The sequence below is a fragment of the Fusarium sambucinum genome, chromosome I, assembly GCF_050947815.1.
Source record: "Fusarium sambucinum isolate potato_lamoka chromosome I, whole genome shotgun sequence".
Taxonomy (NCBI): domain Eukaryota; kingdom Fungi; phylum Ascomycota; class Sordariomycetes; order Hypocreales; family Nectriaceae; genus Fusarium; species Fusarium sambucinum.
Genome location: NC_139294.1, coordinates 4,280,197 through 4,292,688, shown reverse-complemented (window position 1 = coordinate 4,292,688; position 12,492 = coordinate 4,280,197). Strand labels below are relative to the sequence as shown.

Genomic DNA, 12,492 nt, shown 5'->3' with positions numbered 1-12,492 from the left:
TGCGAACCCAACAGACCTAATATGATATTATGGATGATATAGCCCACTAAGTTGGCCAAAACTGGTGGGCAAAAGTTGCTGCACGTCACTAAGAACCCCTGGATGGAGTTTCCCAATCGCGAAGCCACCCCCGCTAAGGTAAATTGAGGGGACCATGAGGACACTGGCAGATGCAGGAACAATGTATCAGAACCCCACTCGCCCGACGAACCGACTGATTCCCAGGGACTATGAAACCCCAAAGAGACGATTTACATGAGGATCATTATATAAATGGAACTTTGCATCCAGCATGCAAGGTCAGAACGGCACTCGACAGACCGAGCGAGACAGCAAAAGGAGACACCAGACCAGGCCAGGCGGGAAAAGATATCTTAGGATACCCATATGTATCCATCTCCAGTATATTTATCGAGGTTTGTTCATCCCGAATCCCCTGGTTGCAAATCAAGTGACCAACCAGCGGGCAAAGGAGCCTCGTTCTTGAGATAATGTCGCTTCGTGACAAGTCCCTTCAGCAAAGGTAACCTCAACCATCGGCTGATTGGTCTAGGCCCATCCAGCTATCATCAAGACAACGGCCTTATTTGACAGAACAGACATGGCATCGAGAAACCCCGGAGCCGGTCGAAACCACGAGATTACATCGTGCCCCGTGCTCCACACCGTTCTCCTTTTCGTCCAGAAACCCCGGTCAGATACTGGGGATTCTTGAACTGTCATGGCAATGATGTTCGGCATTGCACCAACGGTTGTCCAGTTTCGGGACTGGGCAACTCATGACCCCAGCTAATTTCATAGGCACAGGGCGTCACAGTCCACAGGGCACCTGGCCAGGGGTGGACGGGTACCTGAATTTTTGGCGTTTGCCGCCGATATCTTGCATCGTCTCAGGTACCATCAAAACCACTTTTCTCGGTTAGGTCATCTTGTGTTAATGCGATGGCCCTCTGGGCACTGCAGCCAAGGCCCAGCAGACCAGGTCGCAGGTAGAGGGAATATCGACATGCCCATGAATGATCTTCATTTAATACGCCGCTCTTTTCCTGCTCTTTTCTTCTGGTTTTCCTCCTCCTCACGGTTCTATCCTTCGCGAATCTAGAGAGCACCTTGTAAATCCTCGCTTTCGATCTTTCGTTTCCGTATACCTCATTACCGCTTCACTCTTTCAGCGGGCATTCGTTTTCTCTACCAACTACAAACCAACTTGTTTTAAGTTTTTTTTTTTGAATATCCATCATCCTCGTCTTCACAATGAAGGGAGGACTTGCTGCCGCTGCCGTTGCGGCCATGGCCACTGGTGCCCAAGCTGCTTACCCTCACCACCGACGTGCCCATGAGATGTTCCGTCGTGGTGGAGAGGTCTGCGTTCCCAGCTGCACCACCATCTGGACCACTTACTATGGCGAGCCTACTCGTAAGTTCTTCTTCACGGGCTGCTGTTCTCTTGCACAACTAGATACTGACTGACACAGTTGTTCCTAACCCCCCTTCGCTCCCCAAGCCTACCGTGCAAGCTGTTACTACTCATGAGGCTGCTAAGCCTAAGCCTACCACTGCTTATGAGGCCCCAACCTACGAGGCTCCCGAGCCTGTTGCTCCCACCACCACCAAGGTCGTTGTCCCTATCCCGACCCCTCAGGAGTACAAGTGCCCTACTCCCGGCACTTACACCTTCCCTGCCACCACCATGACTGTGACCGAGTCTACCACCGTTTGTGTTGGTGAGACCACCAAGGTTCCTGCTGGAACTCACACCATGGGAGGTGTCACCACCATTGTCGAGACTGCTACCACCGTCACCTGCCCCTACGCCAAGGAGACCGAGCACGACGGCGTCGTTACCAGCGTTATCGAGACTACCACCTACGTCTGCCCCTCTGCTGGTACCTACACCATTGCTCCCATCACCAAGACTTGCGAGGAGGAGACCGTTATCGTCTACCCCGTTCCCACCAGCTACGTCCCTGGAACCTACACCGCTCCCGAGCAGGTCGTCACCGTCACCGAGACCGACTTCGTCTACGTCTGCCCTTACTCTCAGTCCGGTGTTCCTGCCACCACCCAGGTTCCTGAGGCTCCTAAGCCTCAGCCTCCCAAGGAGACCAAGCCCGTCTATGAGGCCCCTAAGCCTCAACCCGAGACCACCAAGGAGGAGAAGCCTACTGCTCCCGTGTACGATCTTCCCAGCATTGTTCCTGAGGTCCCCAAGCCAAAGAAGCCTGTTTACTCTGCCCCTGAGACCCCTACCTACACAGAGCCCGCTGTCGAGAAGCCCTCCGAGGCCCCTAAGCCCAAGCCTAAGCCCGAGACCCCTAAGAAACCCTCCAACCCCGGTAACCTGAAGGGTGGAAACGATCACTACGGTATCACCTACACTCCTTACGAGTCCTCCACTGGCAAGTGCAAGTCTGGCGATCAGGTTGACAAGGATATTGCTGCCCTCAAAGATGCTGGTTTCCAGATCATCCGCTCCTACTCCACCGACTGTGACACCCTCGAGACCGTTGCTCCTGCTTGCAAGAAGTACGGTGTTGAGATGATCGTTGGTGTCTTTGTCAAGGCCTCTGGCTGCAGTTACGAGACCCCCGAGATCAAGGAGCAGGTCGACGCTCTCGCCAAGTGGGCTCAGTGGGATCAGGTCAAGCTTTTCACAGTCGGTAACGAGGCTATCATGAACAACTTCTGCTCTCCCGATGAGCTCGCCGAGCTGATCTCTGTCGTCAAGGAGAAGTGTTCCGGTTACAACGGTCCCTACACCATTGCAGAGACCCTCAACATCTGGCAGCGAGAGGACGTCAAGGGCGCCATTTGCGGGGTTGTTGATGTCACCGGTGCTAACATCCACCCCTACTTCAACTCCGAGGTTACTCCTCAGAGCGCTGGTGAGTTTGTCCAGGGTCAGCTTGACCTCCTCAGCGAAATCTGCAAGGGCAACGATGTCATCAACCTGGAGTGCGGCTGGCCTTCTGCTGGCGAGTGCAACGGCTCTGCTTGCCCCGGTAAGAAGGAGCAGGCCGAGGCTATTAAGTCTATCCGCAAGACCTGTGGTGACAAGACTGTCTTCTTCTCCTACGAGGACGATCTCTGGAAGGAGCCCGGTGACTGCAACTGTGAGCGAAGCTGGGGTTGCAAGTCTTCTTTCATCGGCGGTTACTAAGCCCTTTTGGAGGATCTCCAGTTTTGAACATGGCATACTCAAGCGTCCTGTACGATTCAACTTTTGGAACATGTTGGAATTTTGTATATAATTAATTCATGACCGACGCTGCTAGGCCATTTACTTCTCAACCTACTCCTGTTCCGCTCCTCTTCATCATCTAGTGACACGTTTTATCCGAAACATCGAGGATGTTTATTTCTTGATGAAACCTGCATCTGATGTATTCTTCATTTGGATTTATGAGTTTTCGTTTCTTTGCCACTATTTTGCGTGTAATTTTCGCTAACCTTTGACGATATACGCGTCCCTGCGGCTTTTGAACGAACCAGAAAGTGCATACTGTTTTCTTAAAGAGGGCTGTTCTCTACTTGTAATGCACACTATAGCTGGGTTGTCATTAGTCTTTACCTTGTAATTCTTCAATATATTACAGCCATTGCATTTATCTACTTGTCGTGCCTGCCCGTTATGTTTATATATACTTTCATGCAGATATTATATACACGCTGAGCCCAATAAAACTCCTGTAATACCAGCTGGGATGTATAAACTCCAACCGACGACAATTTGGAGGGGGGGAAGGCTAAGAGTGTTTCGTTTCTTATGATGTAAGATGCATGGTGCACGTATCAAGGCGCTGGGGCATCAGGCGTGTGTACCTAACGTCAACCCACTCAGAACTCTCAATGAAGACAAGATTCGGCTTTTGCAATTGAGCGTCTCAGCGGTAAAACCAGAACATTTGAACAAAAGCTAGGTCACGCGAGGTAGACACTGCTCGTAATCTATGAAGCAGAGAGAGGATGACTTATTAGTAACATATCGCCGGTTCGTTAGATGTGAGTGAGGCCTGAATGGAGAGCTAGTCGACATGACACCGAATGCAAGGAGAGGGAGTGGCGTAGGTTTCATGTCACCAGATATAAATAGCTCATAGCGGATATGTGACGCTTTGTCTCTGATATCTTGATCAATGACTCAAGAGGAAAAGAGAAAAGAGGAGGAAACAAAAGCTACGTTATATCGGTCAGGGAGTAAACGAACGGGCAATGGCAGATTTGGAATGACGATGAAACCCTCATGTCTCGGAGCCTGTGATCAGCTTCCAGCCATAGCCCGGGTCTCTCCCCGGATTCGTGTATGTCTCAGAGCTAGACGTGAGGCTTGACCGATCTACCAACGTATCAGCACGTATGTATTGACAGAGGCCAAATAATGCTTGTCATAGGTGCTTGACTTTGGACGGCTCGCCTATGTAACTAATGGTATTGTTGATCTATATTCAACACTTCTACTTAAATCCCCAAACTGTAGCATGTTGGGCTGCAATCTGTTCGTACATGACGTTTCCGAATTCGTTCGCAAGTCCTGAATTTTTCATAATACGTCCAGTCTATAAAATACATGTCTCCCAAGAGAAAGCGTAGATGCCCGATGCCATCGTACTTGTGTCTAACGCCTTCAAGGATAATCGGCCTGCATGCTCCAGAATGGAAATCATGACAAGAAAAACCTGCAATAGTAGCATGATAAGCAGCTTTATAGCTAAGGGGCTATGTTGCTTTTCCCCTTAAGTGAATCATCGTTACCTATATATAATCGGCACGCCAGATGGATGAAGTTATAACAAAAGGGGTATAGTGCTAATGGAAAAAGAACGCTCCAGATAAATGGGAGAGACCACCAAGGTCGAGTGGATATAATAGGAAAGCTGAGCCAAAGACGTACGTTCCGAGGCGTTAGGTTCAAGAAAAAAGGTAGAGATATAGTGCTTTAGAAGATAGGCAACGCATCTGTTGATATTTGTCTGCGTTGGCAGGGCTCACCAAGATGTGAATATTCGTCACTTCGATAACGCCATTGATCTGTTGCATGATCGTGATAGCGGCGCCAGGAATTGCGGAAGTAAGGCTCGGGTCCAAGGCCAGATCGTTCGAGCTGGAGGAGACCACCACGATCTCTGTCGCTCACTAGCACATTGAGGTCTTGTCCATCATTTGTGAAAGCAATGCCGCCAATCTCGCCAAAAATGTCGACAGTTTGCTTCTTGCCAAATGTTTGAGCGTTGATGATGTTGACATAATCGGCCTCTTCTGCAGCGACGAGCACCCTTTCGCCGCTTCCAACTGGGGAGAAGCGCAAATTTCGTACTCCTGCCATCTCAGACCGGATAGTGCATAACGGGGTGCTTACTCCCCTCGAATCACACCAGCGGCGAGCATCCCAAATCTTGACACCCTTGTCTTGAAAACCGGTAGCTACTGTCCAGCCATCATCAGACCAGTCGCAAGAGAAGCCATAATCACGATGCCCGGATAATTCTTGCTGAATCTCACCAGTGATGGCATCAGTGATGAGAGCTTTGAAGTCGTCCCCAACCATAACTCTCAGTCGACCATCGGGAGAGATGCGTGAGCAGTTGAGTGGAAATCGATACCTACTCTGCATCACGAATTGCTGTGTATTGAGATCCAGAAGACGAAACCCATGGTCGTTGCTAGAGATGGCAGCGACGGGTGCAGAGGACTGCCGAGGCTTGTGAATCTGAACATGATTGGTGATACCTCCTAGGTGTTCAGTGATAGTGCCTTCAGAGTAATCCTTTTTATCATTGGAATCCAAGCTTTTGAGATAGTACTCCCCGTTGAAGGTCCCTGCGAACATGGCGCCGTGATTTGCGTCAAGGGTAGAAATAAGAGTCCCGAGACCAGTCATATAATTGTTGTGAAGTGCAACTTCAGTTTGCCCTGAAGCGAGGTTGATACGGGCGACTCCTTCGTTACGGGGGTAGTAGACTTGTGATGTCGATGGACAAGCTAAGACACTGCGAAGCTGAAAATGAGCAAGGTAGACATCTCGGCGAACGATGTATCTCTTGAATCTCATAAAACTCTCAGAAGGTGGGATGTCAACGTCAACCATGTGAGGCTAGAATTTAGGTCAGCAGTTGAAACCTCAAAAGAAGCAAACGCAGAGCAATAGTTACTCACACTCCATCTATCCGAGCCGTCCTTGTTGACGTAATTCTTGAAAGTGTCATTGCGTCTCTGGCGCGCATACCTCCGAGTGGTATTCATGGAATCCCAGTCCAAGCCCTGCATATCATATCGATCACCAAGAAGGTCATCGTACCGGATCTCACGAGGGGTTTCCTGTGCTTGACGGCGGATATCTTCGGGGCAGGGTGCGTTCAACCGTGGCGCAAGGGACGATGAAGCAAATCGGGCCTGATATGCCCAGTGTCTTAGAAAATCAACCAGGCCCAAGTTTTCGGACCCAAACATAGCCGGATTAGGGTTGCTGATAAAGGGAAGCCCAATTGGACTTGCTGGCTCGGGGGCTTGAGCCTGAGGCGGCTCGGCCATGTTATCGCCAGTCATGGTGTCCCATAGTGCTGGTGGTGGAACGGCGTCCATAATTAGATCGATATCAGCTACGGTGGAGGGTTGTAGGATATAATTGAATGGGGTTGTGACGGGGACAGTCTCTTCATTGTCCTCCTGTGGAAGAGAATGTTGATTGTCTGTTTGATGTTGAGGTTCGCTGAAAGTGTCGTCGTTCAAGGGGGCTCCTCCTTCACTGTCGCTTACTTCAGGGTCATAGTCAAGGTTATGGTAATGTGCAATATAGTCGGGGAGCAAGTCAAAATGTGTAGGAGAGGTCCAAGGATCTTCTGGTTGGGGGGCATGGATAGAAACTTCCAGGTCAATATCGTCTCCCTCCTCCTGGTTTTGATCTTGATCTAAGTCGGACTCTGAATTAGAATCGGGCTCGAGGGGTTCTGATTCAGAGTTGTAGACATGGGCATATGTATTCGAAGTGTATTGACTGTAGTTGTTTTGATGGACGAACCCAGATGTGGTGAAACCTGTAGAATCGGCGGTTCCTACAGCGAAACAAGCCGTAGTGGTGGCGGCGATAGCGGAGACGGCGTCGACTTCGGCGGGGAGCGCATCTGTCATGGGCGAATCGATCACGGGTTCCTGAACGGCATGGGACTGATCGGGAGTGTAGTAGGTGATGTGATTATACTGAGACTGGTTGCCATGAGGCTGTGAATATGTCTCGATGTCGTGGGCGTCGTCGTCGTCAATAGCTACGGTATTGACGAATTGGTGCTGATCAGCCTGGAAGGCTTCATCCCACCGGATAGCCTCGACAACATTCACAGACGAATCAGCAATCGCTGGTGTCGAATTCGCGACTGGTGGAGGTATGTCGAGTGATCGGTTCTTGGACTTGTTGGGAGCGGCTCGGCGCATCGTGAGACCAAGGATCAGCTCGGGGCCAAAATGTAGGGGAAAGCCGGAGTTTTTCTACAACAGTATGGCCCTTGAACGAGTGGCAGAAGGCTTCTGCATATAGTATAGTCAAGATCCAAAAGGGGGGGCTGAAAAGACCACAGAGGCTTGGATTCGCTCGCGTGCTAGAAGCGTGCTGGCGGTCTAGGCAGATTGGCAATTGTTGCTTTTTAATAGCGAGACAATTGTCTCTGATCCGAAGATGATGGAGGATGGAGGGAGGGGGTGCTCCAAGCTAGAGCGGCAACGGTGCTGTACGGTAGAAACAGTCAAGGCGGGCTGCAGATCGTGGTGGACTGCAGTGAATTAGACTAGACAAGATAGCGCGTCAAGCTGACTGTCGTTGGCGTCAACAGTCGGTGGATGAGGCCAAGGGGCGGATATCGTGTCAAAGGATGCGCATGTATTGTACAATGCTGGGGTGTCTGGACGTTATGTACTTTGTTTGTTGGTTGTGGTCTACTGATATGCCGAGTATCCATACGACACGGTATATCCAGACGCAATGCCAGCAAGGGTGCGCGGGATAGGGCACATGTGGTATTATAGGAATGACAAGAAGTTCTGAGGCAAGGGTCGGTTTAGAGTGCGGCGAAGCAGAGTTGAGAGTTGAGCTGAGAGTGTCAATATCATGCGATGCGATGTTTTAGGCGTGATGGGCGAACGAGGGGAACCAAAGGGAACGGAGTATAGTTTGTCGAATATGAGAAACTCAAGGTCGACATGATAGATGATGAAATTCGAAAGCGCGTGGGCCTACTAAAGTCAGAGGGTGAACTAATAAGTTGAGCTAGCCCACGGTAGCCACAACAAAGAAACACCTAAAAAGGCTGCCCGCATCTAGGTACGGAGGGATCAACCCCGGGAATCGCCGCGGCTACTTGAACTGAGCCAGCTACAGTCAGACAGTGCCTACATACTACTAATCTACCTACCTCCTAGTACTGAGAAGTAGTGTACTTGAAATGCCTACGTACTAACCTAAGCAAGTTGTTTCAGCCTTTTGGCCCTGCTTAGGTACTCGACGGATTAAAGCTGACAGCGCCACCTCTTTCTTTGCTGTGATGACGGAAATGAAGGCTACCAAGGTGGGCATGGAAGGTGTGAAGTGGAAAGGAAGGACCCATTGGCGTGGGCTAGGTTCGAAAAGAAGACCAGGATGAATGAATGAAAATGACCTAGGAAGGTGCAAAGTAGCGGAGGTAGCGTACCTACTAAGGTAGGTAAGGTAGCTTTGGATTTCGGCAACCGGTACTAAGTGTTTCTGTATATAGATAATTCCTTTTTATTCCCCTTTGAGTTTCAATGCAATACTTGAACAATGTACATATAAGTAAGATATACAATGCATCAGGATATTCAATCTATAACAATGACTGACTCGACTCTATTGGCAGTTTATCCTTTGTCTCGAAGACAGACAGGAACAAAGGTTGTGCCTTCCATCTTCCATCTCCCCTAGACGGGCGCTAGTGACGGGCTCGATCTGGACGGCGGGAGCGGGTGAGCGGGTTGGCGCGCGGCACCAGATCAGAGGAGAGGTACCTGGCTCAGGTACCTACCTCTACTACCTCACTTCCTCATAAATCTACCTCGTACAAAAAAATATATAGAAATAGGTACCTGTCACCAAGGTACCAAGATCATGTTGATTTTCAATAACGCCCGAGGCTAACTTCCTCAACCCTGAAGCCCCTGTCTTGCTAGAAGTATAGCCTATCTGCCTACTACTAAACTAATCAATGGATGGATACTATTACTCCTATGCATGCAATTATATGGATACCAAGGGTAGCTATGAAATGCCCTACCAAATAGCGGCATGCCATGGATGCATCATGCATGGAATACCCGTATCCATTCTTTACGTGGTGGACAGGTTTGCCCTGGTCATGTACTCCCCGCCTGTCCGCCCATTGCCATCCCTGAACACTTCTGTCCGAGATCCAGGCAATGAGATTCCCGATTGAGATATGCATGCAGACAGACCTACTACATACAGGGACCTCGGTCAGTATGAAGTAGGGCATAACATTCTCTTGATCCTCAGATAAGCATTTGTCAACCAATCTTGACTTTCAATATCTTGTTTGGTAATTACTACTCACATGTGTTAAAACAATACCTCGTCTAAATATAGTCGTCAGGTATAACAGGAGGAGAAAAAGGTCATCTCCTCAGTGATAGTAATAAACGACAACGCATCTGCAACATCTGTCCACACCGAGTGACCTGCAGATCCAACCAAATGCTCCATTATCCCCATCACGAGAGTCCTTCTTACGTTACCTTGCCAGCTGATCATTGGTAATTACAATGGATGGCACGGTTCTGTCGTGTCACAGCACTATACAGGTATGTATAAACCACAGCCTGCTTCTTGTGTTACCCCAGCCCGATATATTACCTTCGCAAACCTGGGTCATTTTGAGATATCTGTCGTTACACAGCAGCTGTGAAACAGTGGATGGCTGTGATTGAGCCCATACGATGTTCTGTGTAACCAGCCAGGAGCATCGGGCAAAAAAGAAGAAAAAGATATCTCGGAAAATCTTGGTCTATTGCCACGAGGCAATAATAAGCCATGTAGGATAATATGCATGTGTATACACATTAGGTACTGCGCAACAGGTTGACCGAAAATCACTTGCAAGGTGACGAATGGCGGGTGTCGGGGCCACCTTCCAAGTTTGAGACAATGTGCAGCAATTAACTATTTCTTGACCGGTCTTGACTTTAGACACTTATCATGGGGAAAATATGAGGCCTTCTACTTTATACCAACCTGACTGTGCTTGTCTCAAACCAGAAAGAAACTACACCCTCCTTCTCATGAAATTTGCTTTGATTCTACTTGTCATCTGTTGGCTTGTCTTGTCTTGTCTTGTCTTGTCTTGGCTTGGCTTGACCTTGCTCGTTTATTTGCCTTGTCTAGCAGTGTCAGGTTGTCACCAGACCTGACGAGATGCAATATGCTTGACTAGAATGCCTGCAGTTACCTTACAGCTCCAGTAGGTATTACAGGAAGCAATGAGAAACTCACCTCCCACAGCCTGACCGGTCGACAAGCTCATTTTATTGGTCTTGTGTCATCTCGTGTCCTACCCACCAAACTACAGAAGCCTGCACCCCCACAGGATGCACCACTGCAATCCCACGAACCTGGAACGCAATAGAAAGTGGAAAATAAAAGCTTGACGTAGCACCAAGACGACATGATTCCTCTACGGCCGGGCAAAAGCAGAGCAGACTACTGTGCTGTATAGTTGCAAGCGGGATCTGATCTGGCCTGAGCTGACCAACAAGGCGATTCATTGTCTCTGTAGGTGGGCAGCCTATAGTTAACCTCTCGTGGTTTTCAATGCAGCTCAAGTGTCGTTGAGGATGGATACCTGCAGTCGTTTTTTCTCAACTTCAATCATTACTAGAATCAAAAGAAAGACTGACTCGTGTTGATCGCTGCAACTTGCATGTAATCGGAGCAAGGGACTCCGCGCATGTATTGTGCTATAGAAATGTCTCTTGACCCCCACTATCAATGATCTATCACCAACAAACCCACACTCATCAACTCGGCCAGTCAAGTCAGTTCACGATTTGAGCTTCATCTGTTGTCATAATAATAAAAACAATAGCCTACTTCTCTTGATTCCTCTTTCCTCCCTCCAGTTTCATCCATCCTCCGGCTATACTTCGCTCAATTGCGTGCTGATGCCTTCAAATCACTGGATGGCTGGCTGGCTGGCGTGTAAAGTTGATACATCATAAACCTATCCCGTGGTTCGGTTTAGACGCGCGCCGCCTCTCTCATTTCCTCCCTTGATTCAACAGTGAACGGGCCTCTTTTCTGCTTCTGCGTATTTTAGTCCACACGACCTTTCTTTTTTCTTTTTTTCTTTCACCGGCTCCGCGGATATCCTCTTTGCTTTTTCCATCATAAATGATACATCATCTCGAGTGTCATTTCCTCCCAGCGAATAAGACGGAGGCTGGCCTCCACTTGACAACAGAAACCCTTCTGTCACTTTTCTCGAGGCTCGGTCTAGGTATCTAGTACAGGTAAGCAAACACATTCCATGATTCTTGTTTGCTGTGACAAGAACGAGGAAGAGCAAACTTCACGTTGGGAGAATAGATGCATCGCAATCCAATTACCCACTGATTCCTTGACTGCAAGTTACTGTATCATAAAATCATGCATTTGAGTAAGCAAGTTTATCCCCTACAACATGAAACTTGGGTATATTATCCGGATGCTTCTATTTGTCAAATCGCGAAAAAGCAACGTCTGACCGTTCATTTCGTCTCATCCCATGCCCATCCATAGCCAAGGAATTCCGTATTCAATCTGCACACCGAGAACCAGCTTCTTAGGGTCTCGTGTCTATATCTGGTTATCTTTCTCATCAACTTTCAGCTCTCACGTTACACAACAAGACAATGAAGCGCCGTGACTTGAACCAGGGGGATACTCAGCCTTCAAACCTCGGTCTTTGATTGATCGTTCTTCCCTTCTCTCGCCTTGTTTTCTCTTGTTGTCTCGAGGCTGGAATTGTTGTCACCGTGGATCTTCGGCTCGCATAGCCTAATGTTGATCTGACATTTGTGATCTGTCTCGGCTTTGATACAGTATTGACACAATCACGATGCGACAAAATAGCTTTTATCCTGTTGTCTTCAACTCCCCGATTGACCGAGTCGAGTCTTTTGCCGGCCCGGCATCATCTATGCATGCTGCCGCTCTTGATACCTCCCATCTGGCTTGTCACATTCAGCCCCATCCTCTAGCTTGAGCCAATCTCACAACTCAGACGCCCGTTGTTGACAGTCATCTACATGTTCTTCATGAGCTTTTCTTTCCTGTATTGACCGCTACTTCTCCTGCCTGGATTCTACACGACGATGCCGGTTCCCGCGCACGTCACTTGTCCTGACATGTCTCATTTCATTGTAAATTCATATCATCTCTGCTTTTATCCTCACCCTCCTTACACGCCATCCCTGTGTTTTCAAACCTGTCACGCTTGT

At 48.8% G+C, this 12,492-nt stretch overlaps 2 protein-coding genes across 2 annotated transcripts; one reads left to right on the top strand and one right to left on the bottom strand.

Moving 5' to 3' along the window:
• Positions 1 to 1,254: 1,254 nt before the first annotated feature.
• On the top strand, positions 1,255 to 3,160 carry FSST1_004112 (glycoside hydrolase superfamily; the record flags this gene model as incomplete). The annotated part of the gene is made up of 2 exons (XM_083230257.1): positions 1,255 to 1,417; positions 1,476 to 3,160. 2 exons carry the CDS (start codon positions 1,255 to 1,257, stop codon positions 3,158 to 3,160), a joined length of 1,848 nt encoding a protein of 615 aa, XP_083087542.1.
• A 1,776-nt stretch (positions 3,161 to 4,936) lies between these two features.
• Positions 4,937 to 7,425, bottom strand: FSST1_004111 (quinon protein alcohol dehydrogenase-like superfamily; the record flags this gene model as incomplete). Its single annotated transcript, XM_083230256.1, has 2 exons — positions 4,937 to 6,091; positions 6,154 to 7,425. 2 exons carry the CDS (start codon positions 7,423 to 7,425, stop codon positions 4,937 to 4,939), a joined length of 2,427 nt encoding a protein of 808 aa, XP_083087541.1.
• Positions 7,426 to 12,492: the final 5,067 nt, after the last annotated feature.